The 24,576-nt window shown below is 48.6% G+C and overlaps 1 protein-coding gene across 1 annotated transcript; it reads right to left on the bottom strand.

The window, feature by feature from the left end:
- Positions 1 to 3,151: 3,151 nt before the first annotated feature.
- Positions 3,152 to 20,090, bottom strand: LOC144803033 (voltage-gated potassium channel KCNC3-like). The gene is given in 4 exon segments (XM_078671840.1): positions 3,152 to 3,378; positions 3,639 to 3,841; positions 3,843 to 4,153; positions 20,067 to 20,090. Coding segments are annotated over 4 exon segments (765 nt in total).
- Between the last annotated feature and the right edge of the window lie 4,486 nt (positions 20,091 to 24,576).

Below are 24,576 nucleotides of genomic sequence, written 5' to 3'. Positions count from 1 at the left end.
GAAAGCAATGATATAGACACATAAAAAGTACAGGGACTCACAGTTACAGATCCAGACAGTTTCTCAATCTAACGGATAATTTTAATAATTCCTTAATTTGGAGGATACTATCGCTATGCAAAAGCTGCAAGTACAAAAGTGCCGGCCTGATTGGTTTAAAACCAAGATTGTTTAAAAGAGTTACTAAATATCGCTTGCGTGGAATGATGCCACTCCCTGAAGTAACATAATTTAAACATATCTCAAGCCGGCACGGCAACCTGTTGGCCAGTCTTACCTTGCCATCTATCCCCTGCAAAATAAACCTCGTGGCCGGGCATACATGTTCCTTATAACGCCTTTAAGGCATCCAGAGGGCAGGCCTCAACCTCTAATAGGGCAGGAGGCCTGGTACTCCGAACGTAGGACATAAGTGATTAGGATTATATGGACTGACAGTGAAAAGCTCCAAAAGCCTCAACCTCTAATAGGGCAGGAGGCCTGGTACTCCGAACGTAGGACATAAGTGATTAGGATTCTATGGACTGACAGTGAAAAGCTCCAAAAGTATTCAAATGCGCCTTGCTGAAAGGTCCATGTCACATGCAGTGAATGGCTTTCTTGTTGACTCCCCTTGTTTCACACTCACTGGCTCACTCATTAGAAAACCAAACAAAGGAATTAGGACAATCAATGGAGAACCAATTGCATTTAATTTAAAAACAGGGGTATGTGTTAGTTCAGGGCCGTCCCTCCTTAATGCAATCCTTGCACTGGGAAGATCTACATTGCCAGACAATTCAGGCTGGCTCCTAGTATATAGTATGGACGTGTGGTGTTCATTCTAAATCTCGATCATAACTGTGGAATCGCACAGCTATGTCATCATCATGAATATACTCCTGGGAAATTTCATTCAGGACGGCATACCACTCTCATCACCTTCATGTTTTCCAACAGTCCTAATGTTGTAGTTAGGGTCGCTAGAAAGTTTGACTTGACTCACAAGGTAATTATGGTTCCTTGTATGAGTAATTCTGTGGGGTAAAAGCCTCCCCATGATCCATCTCTAGCTGCGTTAAGGAGCAAACAGCGTTGGTAAAGCCAGTAGGTTGGACCTATTACTAGCTGAGGAAATGGTTAAGGCAAGAATACGCCACTCAATTATATATAAAAAAATAAAAAATAAAAAAAATAAAGCAACATATCTCTACCTGAATATAGTAGCTATTGAATCTAATTCTGCTGGAACAGTACAAGTGTTTCCAGGTAGGGGAGCGTAGAACAAATTGGTAGTTCTTTTATTCTATATCAGGAGTATATGATGCTCACTTGGAAAGATAAGAGTTACTAATTGAGCTACTACTGCCTAAAGAGATAGATTCAGTGCTCAAGTATGACTGTGAAAGGATCGAAAAGCATCAACAGCAGCCTATGGGAAGTGCTGATGGGTGGCCCAGTATGCCATCAGCTGAGAATTGTCATGTTTTTGGTAAGGGCGGGGGTTGATCCGCAGGCACCAGGGTTCCCAGGCATACATGAACAGGTGTGTGGTGCCAACTGAGAAAGCTGGTAGGTCGGGGGGAGGGCGAGCCCGCCAGTAAGCTACTCGCCCTGTGGCGGGGTCCCAGCCAAGAAAAGGGTGTGGACTTCCTTTTTGGTATGGATTGGCTGCCCATGGAAAGGGCAAGCATTCATTGAGGGGCTCTGGGCTGGCAAGAGCGGGGACTGACCTGCTGGTGGTCCTGGCTTTTCCTGCCCTACCCCAAGAGGCCGGTGTGTAGATTTATAAACATCGGAGGGGGTATACCCCGGTATGGTTGTCACAAGTGGTGGCAGATTGATTTACCTGCGGCTCTGTTGACCGGAGAGCGGTCAACTTAAGGAGAGCAGGCTATCTTGGTTGTGGCCTGCTGGCACAGCCCGAAGGTCAAGAAAAAGGCCCCGTGGACAGCGGGTTGCAAATATAATGACAATTTATAACTTTGAGATTTATATTTAATCCTGTGGTGTTGATAAGCGAAGTATTTAAAGATCCACCTTAATCAAGATGAATAAAGCATTAAAGACATGACACTGCTTTAAGATTTAATAAAAAGACTACGCGGTGAACGACAACAACCTGCTTCATGTCTTTTATATGGTGGGAGGGCGACTTGCACCCGGGAGGCACACTATGAATAGCGCCACCCGCTCCTAGGGGCGTGGCGCCCTTAGTGGGACCCGGGGGCGGGAGCCGGCAGAGATGGCCTCGAAGAAATATGATAGAGGAGAGCCACGGCAGCAGGAGAGCCACGTCAGCAGGGAGGCAGGGTCGACCTTTCCTCCCCCTAGGGTACAAAAGCCTCGGGGGAGGCGGAACTAACCCTCTTTGTCCTCTTCCCACAGCTCCGGCGGCAGCAGACCAGCGAGGAATTACCCACCCACCCATCCCTGCAACAAGGAAGAGAATGGCGGGGTCCCAGCCAAGAAAAGGGTGTGGACTTCCTTTTTGGTATGGATTGGCTGCCCATGGAAAGGGCAAGCATTCATTGAGGGGCTCTGGGCTGGCAAGAGCGGGGACTGACCTGCTGGTGGTCCTGGCTTTTCCTGCCCTACCCCAAGAGGCCGGTGTGTAGATTTATAAACATCGGAGGGGGTATACCCCGGTATGGTTGTCACAAGTGGTGGCAGATTGATTTACCTGCGGCTCTGTTGACCGGAGAGCGGTCAACTTAAGGAGAGCAGGCTATATTGGTTGTGGCCTGCTGGCACAGCCCGAAGGTCAAGAAAAAGGCCCCGTGGACAGCGGGTTGCAAATATAATGACAATTTATAACTTTGAGATTTATATTTAATCCTGTGGTGTTGATAAGCGAAGTATTTAAAGATCCACCTTAATCAAGATGAATAAAGCATTAAAGACATGACACTGCTTTAAGATTTAATAAAAAGACTACGCGGTGAACGACAACAACCTGCTTCATGTCTTTTATATGGTCGGAGGGCGACTTGCACCCGGTAGGCACACTATATTTTGGATCCCTGTCTATGCACGTGTCAGCAAATTAGAGATAATTCTGTTGGCTTTGCAAATGCTTGTTGTATATACATTTCTGTAATTTATATAGTAAACATCAATTTATATCAAGAAAAAGCCTACAGTACACCCATTTCTGGATAGCTTGTTTGTACTATTTATTTCTGCTAAGTCTCAACTTCTCATTTGCGATTGCAATACCGAAATAGTGCTGAAACTTTATCATCAAGATTGGAATTGGTATTACAATCTTTAAAATGGCCGCCATTGTTGTCAACAGTGCCACCACCTTACCAAAGTGGGTCGTTGGAATCATGCCTCCGTAGCTCAGTGCCTTATAGATGTCTAAAAACGGGTAGTCCTGAAAAAAGTAATACTTTGGGCCCGATTCACAGAATGAACTTAAGACTCAATTCTAAACTTACTACTATTTTAGTATTCACAGACTGAACTTACTACTTTTGGTATTCACAGAAGTTAGGATTGTGTCTTAAGTTTGTCTTAAGACAGACTTAAGACAGACTTAAGATAAAATCCTAACTTCTGTGAATACCAAAAGTAGTAAGTGCATTCTGTGAATACCAAAATAGTAGTAAGTTTAGGATTGAGTCTTAAGTTCATTCTGTGAATCGGGCCCTTAGTGTTGTAATACTCTGTGTAAAACATTAGTATAGAAAAAAAGATAGTTTCAAAAGCCAAAATAAGGATCTCCTTAACGATGGATCTAAGTGAACCCAATAGGACCCTGATGATCAAACTGTCTTTGAAAAGCATGAAGAATTTAAGTAATCTGAAGATGTAATTTATACGCATAAATCCAAGAACTATCCATAGAATAGCAATCAAAAACTCAAATAATACTGATATAAAAATCAATAATGTTCAGGATACTTTTCATAAATTTCTTCTTGTCTGGACAAAAGGCGAAGCGCAAGCTAAACTCAACAATGAACCACGTGACACAGAAGAGCTCCACAAAAAGCAATCGGGTGCTGTAGGTTAGTTCTAGCTCTACCCAGATGCTGGAGCTAGCATTGGGGAGGTGAGTTACTGTGGGCCGTGTGACGTTAGCCTGGTAAATAAACTGGTCTCTTGTTTCTGCGAAGAATATCACGATCGCTCCTGTGGTGATAAGTAGGGAGACCAGCATCATGCACTGAAAAGAGGAACATAAGATTATTTTATTTCGTTTTGTTTTATATTATGATTAAGATGTAAAATATATTGCAAACAACATCTCTATAAATGGTAAACACCAGTCATCCAACAATGGAAATCACGCTGTTAAACAATAGAAGCTATCCAAAAGAAAACATATTAGTTCTTTTCTGAAACTCATCTATCAAGACAGGAGTAAACAGTAAACCGAGTTTGTTCTTATTACCACAAAGAGGTGTGGCTGCTACTTGTTTTTTATCATAGTACATTTGACAATTTCCATTACTAATTTAGCTTGAATTTGAGATTTATGAGGCTCCTAGGAAATGACGACTACAATAGTGAAGTGAAATGTAATACTCAAATTAATGTCCCTAACGTTAACCTAGGCAATACTGAGCTCTAAATGAAATTAATGCAACCCCTAATGATTGATTTAATCAAATGTTCTAATGTAGGTGATCAAGGGGGCTGCAGCATCATCAGCCCTCTGGTGCTATCTAGAGTTATGTTCTCGCCTTGTTGCTACCCAAAATAAAATAATGCAAAAAATGGGAGCAGAGACTTGATAGATCCTTTGTGGCTTTATATGAGGCTGCCACAACAGAAGAGGTCTACCTGACTCATACCCTCAAAAATCAAGAGCTTGACGCCTGTTGCAAAAATGCAGATGTGCAACTAAACAAAGAACTGGCTAGTTTTAGAACAGCTCTCCCATTTTTGCCTATGCTGAACTTTCAGGATTCAAAAATAAGTGTGTCTGGTAATTACCCATCACCAGAGTTTTGCAGAGTAACACTTGCTGTGCTTCGAAATCCTGAAATCTTCCCCTGATCATAAACCCTAAGGCCCTAACATTAACCCAAACCACACTTATTAAACTATAACCTAATCTCAACCTCAATCTCAATGCCTAAATTGAACATTAACCCTGAACGTGACCACCATTCCCAGCCTTTAACCAAAAGCATATCTCTAACCTAAGCCTAAACCTAGCATTTATAATCTGAGCCCCCAGCGGCAAACTCCTAATGCTAACCCTAACACCAAGCTTGTAATAGTCACTATACCTCAAACCCCTATCCCACCCCAACCGTAACCTAGGCACTAAACTTAATCTTGTCAGGTACCTCGATTTCGAACCCTTACCCTGACTGCAATTCTAATCCTAACCACTTTTTCCCCTAAGTACCTAGCCACAACACATGCCCCTACACCTAAGGTAATTCTAATTTGCAGCCTTAACTTCAACCTATAAAATTTACACCCACCTCTAACACTAGCCCTACATTTTAAAAGATAGTTGATTTTGTGAAGGTAGAGGGATGTAATCATTAAAATGTGAAAGAGTACAGCCACTAATTCTTCCTCCGCTCATACCCTACCTTGAAAGAAACATTCCCTGCTGCATCCTTTGTTGGTTCAGATCAATAGTCAGAATTAAATGAGGTTCGTAGCCCAAATCCAGTGTTCAGTTGAACAATTTACTGAAGTGGAAGCCTTGACTGCTAACCCAGTGGCAGCACTTTTTCATGGTAAAACCCATTGGACTCGTTTTTATCATAACATTAAATATTATAATACTAATTTTAAGCATTGGGGTAATATATATTGTGCTATTCTGATCTGAGTCAGTTTCCCCCATTTTATAGGTGTAACAAAAAAACATCCAGCCTCACCGTGAATCTCAGCCCTGAAGTGATGCCTTCCTTTGATCGATGTGGTAGTATAATCATTAAAAATAATGTTCCAGAACTGTAAAGTTATTTGTGTGTGTAAGTTTGGAGTACACAAACAAATTTGCTTTTTGTAGCGAGTGCAAAACCACTTATACCATTGACAAAACTTGATTTTACACTTCTAAACCGATTTCCTCACATAATACGCTCATCCTAGGAGTAGGAACTTGGGGTTCCGCAGATAAAATGCCCTGTGAGTATTGTGCACATCCACTGATTTATACATTTAATGGTTTTCACAAATTCTTCTACAACCCTGGCCCTGGAAAGGGGGAAGGGGTAAGAAACACTCTACAAATTGTTGGGAGTGTAAGGCAAGGGGTTGAAACACAAGAAAATATTTTCAGAGTGTCGAAAAAAAATTCTGCGATAGTATAAAGGATCAGAAGAAGAATGGGGCACATTAGCAAGAACCTCGGTAAAATTATCGCGATAAGGGGCTAAGGGGCTTGCTAATATGCGTTATAGAATTCCAATAGTAGCCCAGTTTAGATCTGCAGGACATCTAACCTGGGCTTCTATTGGGAATTCTATAACGCATATTAGCAAGACCATTATCGCCGTTTTAGCGGCAGTTCCCTGCCGCTAAAACGGCAATAATTTTACCAAGGTTCTTGCTAATATGCCCTAATGTTCTTTATTGTTTTAGTTAGTTAAAACCATAACAATATTCCTGTAAAACTGAGGGGCATATTATCAAGGGGTTTATCTTCGGTGGTTTTTTGGCTTTAAAAGCCAAGAAAGCGGAGATAAAATTATCTCCCTATTACCTAGCTGTCGCTAACACCAGTTAGCGACAGCTAGTAGGAGATAGCGACCATCTTGGGCCCCACTGTGCATGTCAATGATATTTATCACTAATGACATGCAAAGTGGGCGTGCCAAGATGTTAGCGACTGGAAACAGTCGCTAACATCGCTATCTCCTATGACCAACTTATGGAGATATTCGCGCTAAGCGCGAATATCTCCAAAAGCTAACACCTGCCCTGAGCAGTTCTTAGCCATGTTATCCAATGGGAGGTGGATAACATGGCTAAGAGCATTAGCTCGGTAATGCATGAATATCGCGGACTTTTCAGCGATATTCATGCATTGCGGCCGATTTTTATCGCATTTGCGATAAACCTTGGTAATACCAAGGTTTATTTGCGATAAAAATCGCCGCAGCTCAGCGGTACATTTTTGTCTCTAACTAAGCAATAGCGATAATTATCGCTATTGCTTGGTAATATGCCCCTGAGTGTATTACACAATTAAAATATACATGTTAAAACTTTTGATTTGCAACAATGCAGTAATTACACAATTAAAGTATACATTTTAAAAGTTGTGATTTGCAATGTTGCAATAAAATAGAAGGAAAAAGGTAGGTAGTCGGTTTTTGTGAGACATGAACTCAAAGGTGCAGTTGTGCTTTTCCCCCTCAGTCCGTGCTTTATTAACCCCTTCCATGCTGGTGACGAACCCCAGCCGTCACGCTCCGCGGCGCACGTGTGCTGATGACGGCTGGGGTTCGTCACGGCCCAGCCCTGTTCGTTTGTTTACCGCACAGCGACGGAAACGGGCCAGCATGGAAGGGGTTAATTTCTCGTGCAGAATTAAGAACTTTATAGTTAAGCTCTGGGTCATTCAGGTCGAGACATTTTAATATTGCAGACCTGCAGATGCGAATGCCCCTTGTATTAAATAGTTTTTTAATAGTAAAAGGCAGTGTGGATTGCACTGGGCCGATGCATATTAGGTGGGTGAAGTCCTGCTTAGGTGCTCCACAAAGACTGCATGACTTTGGGCCCTTGCATTGCCAGCTTGCTGGTCTCCGTTTGATGGTAATGATCCAAAACATATTGCTAGAAGCTTTGTTCTTAAGTAGGGGCAGTAAGTCAGACCCAAGTATGTTGCTGGTTGCAGTTTTGTGTGTGATTTCAGGACCATCCATGCTCGCTTGCTTAATCTGGTTTCATCTTCCATTAGCGAGTGCTTTACTGCAGGGGGGCGTGGCTTCGACGCTGCCGAGCATGGTCGCCTGAGCCCCGAGCTCCGGGTCGATCTCGGTATTTATCCTGACCGAGGACCCCCTCGGCGGCGCCGCTGGCCAGGCTTGGTTCCTGACCGACGCGGAGCACCCGGCGTCGATCAGTCGTGAGCGGGGCCCTGCGGCTGCTTCGAAATCGGCACGTCAGAGGGCGCCGGGACTGCGGCGGCCGGCCATCTTGCCAGGGCCTACAAGGAGCTGCTGATCCCCGGCCTCGATAGCGGAGGGGTCGCTCGGAGACCGTATCCGCGTGGGAGATCCGAGGACGGAGCAACCTGGGTCTCGCCCCATTGGCAAGGAGGGTCGCTGGCGCCTGGGACTGGGGGCCGCGCGCTGGGGTGTCCGACTGGCCGGCGGCGACAGGAGGAGGCACCAGCGAGAGGGGTCTGTGGCGTCATCGCCACGGAGCCGAGGAGCGGAGCAGTTCCGGAGGGGGGCCCTGAACACGGTGGCCCCGTCGGGATTGCCCTTTAGAGGCACCTCTCTGCCTTAAGACCGGCGAATGGCGCCCCGGACCCGCGGACCCCGGCCGGGGAGTGGAACCGCCTCAGGAGCTAGGAGGGGCGCCTGACCTGCTGGGGACACGGTGGTGGTGTTGGGCGGCTGGAGGCCACCGTGCTAGCGGAGTACCCAGGATCGGCCTAAGGGGCCCCCACCCTTAGCCTAGTGTGGACGCAGGGGGCGGCGTTTTGGTGCCTATGCCATTGAACCCCGGGTTTTGGGAGCGCTGCTGGCCCTCCTGCGCGGCCCTCTGGCATTAAGTGGGGGCCTGGGGGCGCGTTGGTGCCCTCCCGGGATCTGCCGTCTTGGTATCCTGGAAATCATCGGGGGTCCAGAGCGGCCTGGCGTCACTGGTGGGCCTCGCTGACGGCCGTGGGGCCTGGCGCGGAGGAGACCCCATTGGAGCACCGAGTGCCTGGGGCCCAACTGTGCCTCCTGGCGACATTTGGTGTGTGCGGCCTCGATCCCCTGCTTGGTCGGACTGCAGGACGGCGGCTCCCATCGCCACCCGGAGCGCGCATCGGGACGGACCTGCGGCGCTTGGCATAAGCGCGAGAGCCGGTGATTCTCCATGGGGAAGCCACGGAAGGGAGCGGGCGCGGCGCCGCCAGACCAGGCTGAAGACTCTCTCGAGGCCCATGACCTGCGGCCGACAGATGGCCAGGCGACGGGGCTGCAACAACAACAGATGGACCAGATCCTCAAGGCCATAGGGGACACGAGAGAGGCGCTGCGCCAGGACATCGCTCAGGTCGCCACGGGCCTTGGCCTCTTGAAGGCGGACCAAAACAAGCTCGCTGACCGAGTCAAGACTGCGGAGCTGGCGCTCGAGGCGCTAGAACCAGCCCAGAAAGCGTCGGAAGCCACGTTGGAGGACCTAACACGCAGGGTGCAGCAACTGGAAAGGAGAGCGGCCGACGCGGAAGGGCGCAACAGACGCAACAACATCCGAGTGGTGGGCCTGCCCGAAAATGTCGAAGGGGGCGACATGGTTTCATATCTGGAGAACTGGCTCGCCCTCCGGCCCCGGGCCGTCCCCCCCGGCCGGTGATAGCCCGGCTGCTACATTTTAGAGACCGGGACGTTATCCTGAGGCAGGCTAGATCGGCTGGCCCATAAAAGGTGGACAACGCTTCGGTGTCTATATTCCCCGACTATTCCCAGGAGGTCCAGCGCTGCCGCTTCTCCTTCGTCGCTGTCAAGAGAGCTCTCCGCGACGAGGGGTGCAGTACTCTTTGCTGTTCCCGGCGCGCCTGAAGGTGCTGGTGGATGGAGTGGCGACGTTCTGCGACACACCGGACGATGCTTGGCAGTGGTTGGAGCGGTACCGAGCAGGCAAGGATGGCACAGGTACCTGGACGGAGGCCACGGAGGACCGGCCGAAACCACGCAGGAGCAGGCATAATCGGAGGCGGGAGCAGAACAGGCGGTCCCCATCGGCGTCGCAGACGGACCTGGAGAGGCAGGCTGCCCTTCAAGCGGTGTCGATCATCTCTGGAGTGGTGACGGAGACTCCGGCGGTGGACTCGGGCTCCCGGTTGGGCTCTGATGAGGCGGAGCCAGGAGGTTCGGATGGGGGCTCGGACAAGGACCCTGGGGAGTTGCCTCAGGTCACCCCACAGACTGCCGATGGACTAATGGACGAATGATTTCCGGGAAGCTGAGCGAAGGACAGTAAGGGGGTGTGCTCGGCCTGTGGGGATGGCATTGCCGGGGTTGTTGGGGTCTTGCACTCTGGGGGGCTGGGACTGACGTTGTCATCTGCTTCATGGGGTTAGTGCCGGAGTACGCAGGGACCCTGGCCTCTTTGGTGGGGCGGTGGTGCAGCTGGGGGGGGTTAGGGGGGTGGTCTATTCTTAGTCGGGATCGGCCTATCGTGGTGTGGTGGGTCTCTGGCTGTCCGGCCGTCTGGTGGGGAGCCACCTCCTCGATCTCACATAACCTGTGAGTCTCTGGTAACTCCCAGAGTTTCCATCGTTTGCGGGGGTAGGGTTTGGATGGGTAGCAGCTGTTTGGTGCCTGTTCTGGGGGTGGGTGGGATTGGGGTTGGCTGGGGTTGTTACAAGTTACGGGGGATTGTCAGTGTGCCGCTGGGGCTGTTAGGGATTTGACTCCGATATGGGCCTATTAATGGCGGCTAGATTAGAATTGAAGTACGTTACCTGGAATGTGCGGGGGCTCAACTCCATGAGAAAGAGATACAAAGTGCATGCATACCTAGTGCGCAGGGGGGTTTAGGTGGCTTTTCTGCAGGAGACGCATTTAACGTTGGCAGAGGGGCAAGCGCTGCAGCGGCGATGGAGGGGGCAACTCTTCTATACTACCTATTCTGCTCATGCTAGAGGGGTGTTGATTTGGGTGCGGGCAGGTGTCCCCTTTCAGCCCTTGACGACGACGTGGACTCGGATGGGAGGTTTGTGGCGGTATTAGGGCGGTTGGATGGCCGAGATGTTACGCTTTGCTGCGTTTATGCCCCAAACTTTGATCAGGCTGCGTTCTTCTCTGTGCTGTCGAGGAGGTTGGCACCTATGTTAGTGGGCACGGTGCTCATGGGGGGGGACTTTAACTCGGTGGCGGATGTGGAGATAGACCGTTCCCACCCTCCGCTGGCTCAGTCGGTAGTGCGCAGGGTGGCCAAGGCTCGGAGGGACTGGCAAGAGCAGTGGGGGCTCGTGGACGCCTGGCGGACGCATCACCCCGCCGATAGGGACTATTCGTTTTATTCCACGCCTCATGATCTACATGTGCGCCTCAACACTATTCTCTGTTCGTCTGGGGCCCAGGAGCTCACGCGCAACTGCGAGTACCTGGCGAGGACCATATCGGATCACAACCCATGCATACTTACGGTCCTCTGGTCCAGACAGCGGCAGCCGGTCCCCACGTGGCGGTTGAATCCGCTAGCGCTGGAAGACCCGATATTTCACGCTGACGTGCAAGAGTGCATTGAGCGCTACTTCCACGAGAACTCAGGTACCGTGACCACTCCCGCGATCAAGTGGGACGCCTTTAAGGTGGTGATACGAGGCGCGTGCCTCTCGTCCTCGACGGGGGTGCGCCGGACACTACTGGCCGATGTCGAGCGGGAGGAGGCCACACTGCGGCAGGCGGAGAGGGATAGCCACGCGGAGGGGGGCAATAGGGAGGAAGTGTTGGCGGCTCGAGAGCGAGTTGCTGCCCAGGTGGAGAGGCTCCGCTGCCATGATTACCGGGATTACATGGTCCGAGCGCACGCTGAGAGGGACCGGGTCAGTTCGCTGTTGGCGTGGCTGGCCAACCCTCAATCTAGGGGTACGCCAATACTGTCGCTGACCACTCCGACTGGGGAGTTGGTTCATTCACAACAGGAAATCAACGATCAGTTCCTGGCTTATTACTCGGAACTCTATCGGAGCAGACTGTCGGCGCAACCGGCTGGACTGGATGCCTTCCTAGAAGAGGCTCAGTTACAGCGGCTGGATTCGGAGCAGGGCACTGCGTTGGGTGCGGCTATCACACTGGGGGAGATCAGAGCGGCGATTAAACACATGGCCAGGAAGAAGACGCCGGGAGGTGACGGCCTCCCGGTGAAGTTCTACGCCGCGTATATTGACCTCCTGGCACCCCAACTGCATCAGGTGTATGGAGAGGCGTGGGAGCGGGGCAGGCTGCCGGTGTCGACGAGGGAGGCGATTATAGTACCGTTATTGAAGAAGGGCGGGCTTCCCACGGCTAGAAAGGCGTATCGACCGCTCTCGATGCTCACTGTGGACTTTAAGGTGCTGAGCAGGATCCTGGCAGCGCGGTTATCTGTCCATATATGCTCTCTGGTACACCCTGACCAGTCGGGCTTCATCCCCACCCGGAACACCTCGACGTGTATACGGCGTCTGCTACGGGTCATGGAAGTGGAGGGGGCGGGCCCCGCGGGTGCGGCCGTGCTCTCGGTAGATATCGAAAAGGCGTTCGATAGTGTGGAGTGGCCGTATTTGTTCTGCGTGCTTCTTCGGTTCGGGTTAGGGGACGGTTTCATCCGCTGGACGCGGTTGTTGTATGAGTCCGCTACTGCTAGGGTCCGCACGGGCCGCTCAATATCTGCGGCATGTTCGGTGGAAAGAGGCACCCGACAGGGTTGCTCTTTATCCCCGCTCCTCTTCGCCTTGGCGATTGAACCCTTAGCAGCACGGGCCCGACAAGGTCGGTACTTTGAGGGGGTTTCACTGCGCGGCGTTTCGCATTATATTTCCTTGTATGCCGACGACCTCCTGCTGTATTTGGCCGATGTGGAAGCGTCGGTGCAGGGTGCACGGGCCCTACTCCAAGAGTTCGGGGACTTGTCGGGGCTCCGTGTTAACTGGTCTAAGACCTGTCTATTCCCCTTGACCCTCCGCTGTGTCCAGCCTGTGGAGCTTGCGTGATTGCGCTGGGAACCAGATTGCCTGCCATACCTCGGAGTCCACATTTATCATACCCACTCGCTCCTACATGAGGGGAATGTGGGCAGAGCCCTGAGGGGCATCAGAGGCAGTATGGGGTTCTGGCGCACTCTTCCGCTGTCTGTGGCCGGACGAATAGCGCTGCTGAAGATGGTGGTCCTTCCGCGCCTGCTTTACTTTTTTCGCACGCTGCCGGTGTGGATCCCGATCTCCTTTTTCCGGACGTTGCGGTCAATGGTGATAGGGTTTATCTGGGGCTCTGGCAGGAGACGTGTAGCTTTGAATACCTTGCTTAGGTCCCGGGAGGAAGGCGGCCTGGCGGTACCAGATTTTGAGTGGTATTATCTGGCAGCGCAGCTACAGTGGCTCATGCAAGCTGTGGCGCGGGAGTTTAGAGGCCCGGACGGCCCGCAGGGTCGGATTATACAGCGCCATGTCCTGTCCTTCATCGTGCTCCAACAGGGGCTTCAGTTGGATCAGTTGACTCTGGAGGAGCGCACCCTTCGCCAGTGCTGGCTTCGAAGCCACAAGCGGGCAGGATGTCACATTCCATACGCGCCGGAGATCCCCTTGGGCATGTGTACGGCCCTCCCACATGGTGGGGACTGGTCGGCACTAGCCACCTGGGAGGATCGCGGGGTCCACATGATAGGGGATTTGTATAGGGATGGTGCCCTGTTGTCGTTTCATGACCTGCAAGAGGCCTTCGATCTCCCGAGGGGGGACTTCTTGCTCCACGCGGCTCTAGTGAATGGGATTCAGAAGCGCTGGAGGATGGGGCTGGTAGAGCCTCCCGCGTCGCTGGGTTGCCAGTACGTCGTGATGGCAGCTGGTACTTATAAGGCCATCACCTGCCTATACCGGAGACTGGCGTTAGATGGACCTCCTCCCCTAGACAAGCTGCGGGAGCGATGGGAGGGTGACCTCGGTCGGCAGAAACCAGAGATGACCTGGCCTCAGCTTGTACGTAGGGCCTGGAAGGGCACGCGCAATGTTAGGTTCCAACTGGTTCAGTACTTTACTCTGCATAGGGCGTATTGGACGCCGGCCAAAATCCAGCAGGTCTTTGGAGGCGCGCAATCGGTATGTCCTCGCTGCGCTACGGAGGGTGCTGACTTTGGGCACATGTTCTGGTCGTGCGCGGGGCTTGGCACTTACTGGACTGAAGTTCTGTCTTGCTTGAATGCGGTTACGGGACGCCAGATCGACACGGACATGGGGACTTGCCTCTTACTCTGGTTTCCGCATACTCCAACCACGAAGATTACCAGCAAATTTATCGACCTGGAGTTGATCCTGGCCAAGAGGGAACTCACACTGCATTGGAAATCTAGGGGGGGGCCTAGTTTCCTGAGATGGCGGGGGTGCTTCCTGCAATGGGCTACTAGTGAAGGGTCTCTTAGATTACAATTAGCTAGCCGCACCGCTAACGATAAAGCGCTAGATGCGGCCAGGGCATGGAGCGCACTAGTGGCGGACCTACAGTCTCTTTCAGAAGTTGATGAGGATGGTGAGGCCGGCGCGCTGGCGAGCCAGGAGGGGACAACGGGGGTAGAGAGCGCGGGGGCACTGGCGGAGGAGGCGGGGCGCTAGGTCGCATGGCCAGCAGCGAGCGAGGATGGATTGCATGTGTCAAATACGGTCAAGAACGGAAAGGGTAACATACACTGCTCTGAACAGCGCCTGGGCTCTCATTTAGATGGGGAACCGTGATTGGGAATGTCTGGGGGAAGTCACCTGCTGCTTCCAGAAGGTTTACGACATGCCGTAGGAGGGGCGGTAGAGGCACACTGACAAGGGAGAGGCGGGGGTAGGTGGGAAATAGCGGGTAGGGCTTTGTTGGTTGGGAATGTTAAAGACGCTGCATTACTGAACAACATGATGATAGAGATACATAAGGAGCGTGAATGTCTGTTGTTTGCACAAAATCAATAAAAATTTGTTTAAAAAAAAAAAAAAAAAAAAGCGAGTGCTTTACTGCAGCTTTCTTCAGTATTTGTTGAAAGGAAGAGAATGGTAGATTCAGTTGCCAAAGACCTGTAGTGTTGGTGAGCTTTAAGGAAGACTGTAAATACTTGGTGTAAAGAGACTGGGGGTCATCATCTAGTGCCCTCCAGTGCGCATTGTTGATTGGGTTTTGTTGGTTGGTCCAAAATTTGTACCATGTTTTTATTGTTACATATCTTCTCAGCAAGTACTGCTGCTGCTGCCCAAATTCCAACCGGACCTGTGCCGGTGAGGAATTACGAGGTAGGGAAAATGCTGTTTTGTATGACTGTGTTTGAAGACTATCCAGGATCGCCACGTCCTTCCGATGCTGGATTTCACTTGCATTGGCCACAGTTGGAAGAAGTTTTGCTTTACGAACTGCTAATAGTGGTGCAAACAATGGACCTTCTAGGCACTTTGCAATAGTCAGTCCATTTCCTTTTTAGGTCTCGCCTAAGACACCGCATTCGCTGTCTCTTCGAGCCATTTAGAAGGTGACTTTTAAAAGTGCCACCAGAGGCTTTTGCTGGCCTACAGCTTGCATTCACGAGCTTGTGCACGTGCACAGCTGCCATCTGTGGTTTTATTGCTGTAATCAGGCTCCTCTGCTTGCACTTGCCCCCTCCCTTTTCCCCCGCCCTCCTGGTCAGCTTCATTTGTGTCTTCTAGCTGTGAATCATGCTCCTCTGATCGCACTCCCCCTCCCTTCTCCCCCTCCCTCTTCGTTAGTTTCATTTGTGTCTTCTATCACTGTGAATGCTCCTGCTTCCACCATGCACACACACTACCAGCCATCACACACTACCAGCCGTCGGTGCATGCTTCCACCAGGCACACACCACCAGCCGTCAGTGCACGCTTTCACCAGGCACACACACAGCACCAGCCGTCGATGCACGCTTTCACTGAGCACACGCACCACCAGCTGTCAGTTCACGCTTTCACCAGGCACACACACCACCAGCCGTCAGTGCACGCTTCCACCAGGCACACACACCACCAGCCGTCAGTGCACACTTCCACCAGGCACACACACCACCAGCCGTCAGTGCACGCTTCCACCAGGCACACACACCACCAGCCACCAGTGCACGCTTCCTCCAGGCACACACACCACCAGTCATCAGTGCACGCTTCCACCAGGCACACACACCACCAGCCATCAGTGCACGCTTCCACCGGGCACACACACCGTCAGCCATCAGTGCACGCTTCCACCGGACACACACACCACCAGCCATCAGTGCACACTTTCACCGGGCACACACACCACCAGCCGTCAGTGCACGCTTTCAACTGGCACACACACCACCAGCTGTCAGTGCACCCTTTCAACAGACACACACACCACCAGCCATCAGTGCACGCTTCCACCGGGCACACACACCACCAGCCGTAAGTGCACGCTTCCACCAGGCACACACACCACCAGCCATCAGGGAACGCTTTCACCAGGCACACACACCACCAGCCGTCAGTGCACACTTTCACCAGATACACACACAACAGCCCCCACACACTACCAGTCATCGGTGCATGCTTCCACCAGGCACACACCACCAGCCGTCAGTGCACGCTTTCACCAGGCACTCACACACCACCAGCCGTCGGTGCAAGCTTTCACCGGGCACACACACCACCAGCCATCATTGCCCGCTTTCACCAGGCACACACACCACCAGCCATCAGTGCACGCTTCCACCAGGCACACACACTACCAGCCGTCAGTGCACGCTTCCACCAGGCACACACAACATCAGCCGTCAGTGCACGGTTCCACCAGGCACACACACCACCAGCCGTCAGAGCACACTTCCACCAGGCACACAAACCATCAATGCACGCTTTCATGAGGCACACACACCACCAGCCGTCAGTGCACGCGTTCACCAGGCACACACACCACCAGCCGTCAGTGCAGCAGGCAGGCTCTTCTCTGAGTTTCTTGGTAAATATGTGTTCGATGCCTGGGAGGGAGTGGGTCGAGTTTCCTTAAACCATGCAGGTGCAGTGCATGAACTACTGTGTGAGTGAGTCATGCTGCCTGGGGCTCACTCACTCCACACTTGTAAATTGAGCCTGCACCAGGCTTTTTCTCATTTGCAAAGTTCGGCACATGCGCACAGCTAGGCAGCCCCCACACCTCCAGGAATTACTGCTTCCTACAACCAGAATGGAAACAACATTCAGAGCAATGAAAACAAGTTCATTTGATGCAAAGAACTGTTAACAAAATCCAGGTCCAGCTATTGTAGATCTAGCAACTTAAACAAAACAGCAACAACAAACAAACAAGCATTGGCATAGCCAATAGGTCTCGCTTTTTACACCCTGTAAGTATTTAGTTATGCAGCAGAATATCCTTGGTGCAACATTACCAACTGTTGCATGGCTAAACACTTATAAGGTCCCAAATGCGAGACCTATTGGCTATGCCAATGCTTGTTTCATTAGGTTCTCGTAGTGTTTTTGAAAGGTAAGTCGATTATCCATGTGCACACCTAGGTACTAGTAGCTGCTGACCACTTCCAGTTTTGTATTGCTGATTTTAAATGGTAGTTGTTTCTGGGCGTAGTGACTTATAATCATAGCTTTTGTTTTTGTTGTATTTATTTCTAGCATGTTTGCCATGGCAAAGTGCCCCAGTTCGTTGATCGCCCTTTGAAGGCCTATTCTTGTGTGGCTTGGTAGCACTCTATCTTCAGCATAGGATAGATGTGTGATAGGCAGTGTGCCCGGGTGTGAGTTAACCTTATCTAGCCCTGGCAAGAGATCAGCCATAAAAGGTTGAATAAGTGTGGCTCTAAACCACAGCCTTGTTTTAATCCAGCATTCATGCAAATTTTCCTGGTAAGACTCTTTCCATCAGCAATTTTAACTTGCATCCACATGTTTGTGTATAGTTACATTATGGCTCTGAGCATTGGTTCCGGGAGACCCCCCTCCTTCATTTTGTGCCATATGACGCCTCTGTTAACTCAGTCAAATTCAGCCTTAAAATCTAGATACAGATTTTCTCGCTGCCGTAGACGTAGAGTGTTGAGTTGGTGATTGCTCTATTTCCGTTGTGCTCTTCAGCATACTTCCTAGTTCTTTGGGTGTCATCACTGTTGTGTGTACTGGATTGGTTTGATTTGTTATGTCAGCGTATTCTGTGCATAATGTGTGTGCAGTTAGGTTTATTAGCATTGGCTCTATTGTTGTCCTGTGGTCCTTGACAATGGAGTAGTTGGATAGTTCCAGAACTTCAGCCCTTTTATCAATTGCTATGGCAAAAGAGGAGGTTAAGTGATGTATCCAGGCTGACGCCATTACGCAGGCGACATGTATTCCCTTTGAGGAACTTGTGAGGCTATTTACTAGCTCCCAAAAGGCTCTTGCGTTTGATCTTTTAGCGCTGAATAGAGGTTTTCACCATAAATTGCCTGATTGAGTTCTTTTGTCTTCCCAGATTTGTTTTTTGTACTGCTTCTTGAGTTTTTTTTATTTGTTCCCATATAGCTTTAGGTACACTGGTGCCCCTTGTGGATTTGATTGCACCTCTTAGGTCTTTTCTTAGGCTCCTGGCTATACTACCTAGATGTTTGTATTGACTGCCCTAATGAGGAGTCTGATTTGGAGAGAGATGTCAATACCGGCCTAAGACACAAATCTACTTTCCTACCTCCAACACATGCCATACCGTCCCAAGTGTTCACCTTTGAACAGGCGGTCAAAGATGACATTGAAAAAATCTGGATCTCCCCTAAGTCTGGCTATAATAATCTGTCCAGAATGAAGAGACAAGCTTTGAAAACATTAACTGAGGATTCCTCAGTAATTATCAAGCCTGCCGACAAAGGGGGATCGATTGTACTACAAGATGTGGAGACGTATAGGACTGAATGCCTTCGACAGCTGAGTAACACCAATGCATACCAGCCACTCACTATAGATCCTACCCCAAGACTAATGAATGAGATTAAATTCTTAACAGAGGAAGCCTTAACAGAAGGTTGGATAACTCCTTTAGAGTCCCAATTTTTACAGACACAACATCCCATTATGCCCTACTTCTACACCTTACCTAAGGTGCATAAACCTCAGAGACCACCACCAGGGAGGCCTATTATTTCTGGCCAAGGATCAGTTCTAGAGCCCCTTTCGGCTTTTGTAGATCACCTCCTCAGACCAATAGTGCACACCATGCCTATCTATCTGAAAGATACCACAGATGTCCTGAGGGTAGTCCCGGATATCCCTTTCAACCAGGAGACAGACTATCTAGTCTCCCTAGATGTCGAGTCCTTGTATACCTCGATCCCCCAGGATGAGACTTTGGAGACCATCAGATCCATCCTGGGTGACACTGAACTTGACTCTATCACCCCTGTACCTTTCATTATTTCTTTAGCCACCATAGCTATGAAAGAAAAATTTTTCAGGTACGAAGACACGATATACCATCAAGTCTCAGGGACGAGCATGGGCAGCATTTTTGCTCCTTCGTTAGCAAACCTGTATGTCCATATGTTCGAACAGACAACAGTGTTAAATCCAACTAACCCCTTTTTCTCGTCTATATTGTGGTGGAAAGGCTATATAGATGATGTTCTAGTGGTGTGGAGAGGGGACATAGATTCAGTTACAAACGTCCATCGGTGGCTGAATAATCAGAACGATTTCTTACACTTTACCATCGAAACAAGCAAAGAGAAGGTTTCCTTTCTGGACCTCTCCATCTACACGACAGAGACTGGTCTCGAAAGTGAATTGTATCGAAAACCGATGGCAAGAAATTCGCTACTACTATACGAGAGTCAGCACCCCAAATCCCTACGCGATAATTTGCCTTTTGGGCAATTCCTCAGAGTTCGGCGGAATTGTTCAACTCCAGAAACTTTTGCACATCATGCAGAGGAATTATCGGAACAGCTAACCAGTAGACATTATCCTAGGAAACTCATCAAACAATCGTTGAAACGTGCAGCCAACAATCATCGTGAGGCACTTCTTGAACCGAAAGGAGAGAAGACCAAACTGGATCGCCTGACTCTGGTTACTACCTATAATACAAAATCCAACTGTATCCAGAAAATCATTAGGCGTCGTTGGCGCATACTAAACAGTAGCAATGATAAGATTGAGTTTCCCCTTTTTGCATTTAAGAGGTCGGGCAATTTAAGGGACCGCCTGATACACACCCGTCCTCGAGAAACTTCTACCAGAGAGGTGGGCACCTTGTGGGACTTACCTCCCGTAATGCGACACCATCCATGTGGGGGATGTTCGGTCTGTCCTTTAACAACCAAGACAACAAGCATCGACATAGGCACCGACCACCCTTGGCAGTTGAGACACTTTACTAACTGTAACAGCACTAACCTGATCTACCAAATCACATGCCCCTGTAATTTACGCTATATAGGCATGACCACCAGGAAGGTGTGAGTGAGGATGCAAGAACATAAAAGCATGTTTCGTTGCAGAAAAGATGTCTCAAGATAAACTAAACATTTTTTACAACACAACCACAGTGAAACAGATTTTATGTGGGTTGTTCTTGAGAAACCGTTTATTCCATCACATATAAGTGATATATCAAAATTCCTATTTTATAAGGAACAGAAATGGGTCTTCAAATTACGCACTGACAGGATTGGGCTCAACGATGATATTCCGTGGTTCAATTTACAATGATCATGACCACCCTGTCAGTAAGATGTGATTCCACTCCATGTTGTTCTTAACAGTTGGAGTTATTTTATCACTATAACGTGTTTGCAGCATTCTATGATACCTATAAGACTACCATACTAAGTGTCTTTATAACTTTCAGATGATGCAAGAGACGATAGTTGTTGAGTGCATATAGCTGAGCTTATTTTCTGCTTAACTACAGCTGTTATTTGAGGGACATTACTCTGTAGTTTGTTCCTATTTCATAAGATCTGGGGTTTGTACCATTCTTGATACTGTGGTTGGTTAGAACTACTCCTTCCTGGTTTGGTGACATCACCCTGTGGTCCGTCCAAAATCCCGTGAGAGTACGCGAGTTAAGCTGGGATTGCTTTAGAACTACTCCTTCCTGTTTTGGTGACATCATCCTGTAGTCCGTTTGAAATCTCGCGAGAGCACGCGATTAAAGATGTTATCGGTAAACACTGTTTGCTTTAACAACTATATCCCAGTATACGCAATCTGTTTTTCCTAACCCTTCCTGTAGAGCTTAGGAAATGTTTCCCCCTTTTTTGTTTGCCATTTCCAACACAATGTTTAAATACAACCAGGCTGTGGTTGGTTAAAACTACTCCTTCCTGGTCTGGTGACATCATTTTGTAGTCCGTCAAAATCTCGCGAGATTACACGAGTTAAGCTGGGGTTGCTTTGAACTATTCCTTCCTGGTTTGGTGACATCATCCTGTAGAGTTTACGAAATGTTTCCCTTTTCTGTTTGCTATTTCCAACACTATGTTTAAATACAATCAGGCTGCGGTTGGTTAAAACTACTCCTTCCTGGTCTGGTGACATCATTCTGTAGTCCATCAAAATCTCGCGAGAGTACACGAGTTAAGCTGGTCTCAACGTATGAAATAGAGGCTCTTTCGAGCAGCCCAATGCCTCCCCCTGACTCAGTCATCGTTTGGGACAACGACGGACAGGTAGGCTCTAGAATCAGACTGGGCTGTTTTTTGGCACTTGTTTTATGAGGACTTGGTTAACATTAAATAGTGATAAACAAACCAACTACCTCATGGTTGTCTCATTAAAAGTGTGGCCCCTTTTATCTGTCAGCCTTGAATAGGGGACAAAAGGTCTTTTTGCTGTATTGGCAATCATTTCTGGAGTTTATTTAAACTACATATGCTAAAATATTTTTTGTAAAGTCTAGCTAGAGAGTTGTATGTGGGTGCGAGGACTCTCTTGGGTGATAAGTTCATACCAGGAAGTCAGGCTCTATGTGCAAGACACATTGGTGCACCCCAAGCATTATTAATAGACAGAGCAGGGTAAAAAGGGCTCGCTCTATCTATACTAAGTGTAGGGGTTGTCTTGTCCTTACAAAGCGGGGTCTCACATTTACCTGAACCAGGTCCAGGAAGAGGTGAGGTCCTTTCCCCGGGCACACTGGGTGAGTACTTGAAAATCTTGAACACTAATGAATAGATTACCGTTTTTAACAGACCTTTGAACCTAATAAGGGTCCACATATGTTTTTGTTGTTGGTAGATCACACCAGGTGCCAAGGAGGAATTGAAACAGATGTAGGAGAAATATATCCTTTACTGTTATTAGTTCACTTGTGTGTTTTTTATTATAATTTTTTCACACGTTTCTCACTAATTTGGCAGTAGCATTCTTTGAGAACAGAGACCCTGACGAAAGCCTTGGGTTTCCTCCCATAATAGACTGAAACATGTTGGTCCTCTCGCAGCTATTTGTTTAAACTGCGTTTATGTTGTTGCACTGTTCTTGTTTTTAACAAGGAAGGGGCTTATGCCCAATAAAGTAATTTTTGTTAAAGCTCCCTATCCTGTTTTAACCATCACATTCATCTTCATTTTTTTGCACTGCACTTTCCCATCAGATCATCATCATTTGGTCTAATCTAGTAATTGTAGGTCATTACCCCATGCCAAAGATGGGGGTATGCCGTATGTCTCAATGATCAAGAGACAGAATACCCTGGCAGGATTACCAAATGAAAACATTGATCCATACAAGTTATTGATGGGAATCCATAAGGGGTTTTGATTAGCAATTACAGGTGGCCCTTTTCTTGGCGATCTGGTCTGTTGTTCATAACTGTTAGCCACTTCTTTATCTTGTTGTACTTTTTAGACATGAAGGTATTTTGAAAGATATTCAGATCAGGTTTCTGATTTAGACCTCTAAGTTTGTTTGTTGTTCATGATGTTCCTTCAAGGGGATAGAACTTAGACGGGTCTTTAAATGTCCCTTTAGCCCTCTGATACCGTTTTGTTAGTTATATATTTGAGCAGCCTCCAGCTGCGGGCTAGAATGTGATGACCACATCTGGGTGAGTGGTTTTTATACCAGATTCCCTGTGGAACTGGATTTCATACTTTCGGGTATTATACCGGTCCCTAGTTTTTCTTTGCTCCCTTCACTCTCTAAATAGCTCACAAACATGGCTGAACGCAGCGGTTTAGCCTATGATGATGCAGTATACCAATCTATCTTAGACAATATGCCCAGTATTCTTGAGACCTTACCAGCACCTGCTGTAACTGCCATTGATGACTGGACTAAAGCTCTCACACTCAAAAAAGGTCATTCTCGTACAAAGGCACACGGGATCACCATGGCAGAGTATCTGAGGGCAAGTTGTGCCCCCCCCGGGCTTATAGTAACGAATGCCCCTCGCCTTTTTCTCACTGATAAACCCTTTCTTAAGGACTGGTCGATGATTGCGTGGCGCTGCACCCGCGATTGGCTGATACTAATTATCAGTACAGCCAAGCGGGTGGCAGATGGCATTTTAGTGGAAATACAAACCCTCGAGGGCCAGATCCGCGCTACAGTTACCCCGACAGCCTTTAAGAAACAGAAACACGAGTCTGATAAATCAAACAGTTTTTTGATCCCATTTTGCAGACTAAGGTAGATAAGTTCAAAAAGGACTTGGCCAAGTTCAACCTTGAACGTATATACCCATCCACCAATGGGCCCTTTTCCAGGCTACCCACAATACAATAATCAGCCTTTTTTACCGTTTGGCCCCCGACGATCTCGGGGCAAAAGAAGACAAACACAAGGACAACCACAGGTCCAATGGGAAGATACGGCAGGTCCTCATACCGGGACCAGGAGCCACACCAGACAGAATGCTCAGGAGTAGGCTTACAACCTGAGACTAGTTTGGTGATCAATCTAAGTAAGAAAACCTTGTCCGCCATTGAATAAGTGGTTCTTAATAAAGGGTTGGGCTTTGTGACGACAGATAATGGCGATCCATTTTTACTCCAGATTGAAATAGCCCAATTTTTTCGGAAACTGCGACTACATTACTTCTTTAACAATAGAAGTAATGAGGAGTCTGATTTGGAGAGAGATGTCAATACCAGCCTAAGTCCCAAATCTACTTTCCTACCTCCAACACATGCCATACCGTCCCAAGTGTTCACCTTTGAACAGGCGGTCAAAGATGACATTGAAAAAATCTGGATCTCCCCTAAGTCTGGCTATAATAATCTGTCCAGAATGGAGAGACAAGCTTTGAAAACATTAACTGAGGATTCCTCAGTAATTATCAAGCCTGCCGACAAAGGGGGATCGATTGTACTACAAGATGTGGAGACTTATAGGACTGAATGCCTTTGACAGCTGAGTAACACCAATGCATACCAGCCACTCACTATAGATCCTACCCCAAGACTAATGAATGAGATTAAATTCTTAACAGAGGAAGCCTTAACAGAAGGTTGGATAACTCCTTTAGAGTCCCAATTTTTACAGACACAACATCCCATTATGCCCTACTTCTACACCTTACCTAAGGTGCATAAACCTCAGAGACCACCACCAGGGAGGCCTATTATTTCTGGCCAAGGATCAGTTCTAGAGCCCCTTTGGGCTTTTGTAGATCACTTCCTCAGACCAATAGTGCACACTATGCCTACCTATCTGAAAGATACCACAGATGTCCTGAGGGTGATCCCGGATATCCCTTTCAACCAGGAGACAGACTATCTAGTCACCCTAGATGTCAAGTCCTTGTATACCTCGATCCCCCAGGATGA

This window comes from Lissotriton helveticus, chromosome 1_2, assembly GCF_964261635.1.
Source record: "Lissotriton helveticus chromosome 1_2, aLisHel1.1, whole genome shotgun sequence".
Classification (NCBI taxonomy): domain Eukaryota; kingdom Metazoa; phylum Chordata; class Amphibia; order Caudata; family Salamandridae; genus Lissotriton; species Lissotriton helveticus.
Note: the sequence above shows the minus strand (reverse complement) of the source record. Positions and strands in the feature narration are given on the sequence as shown.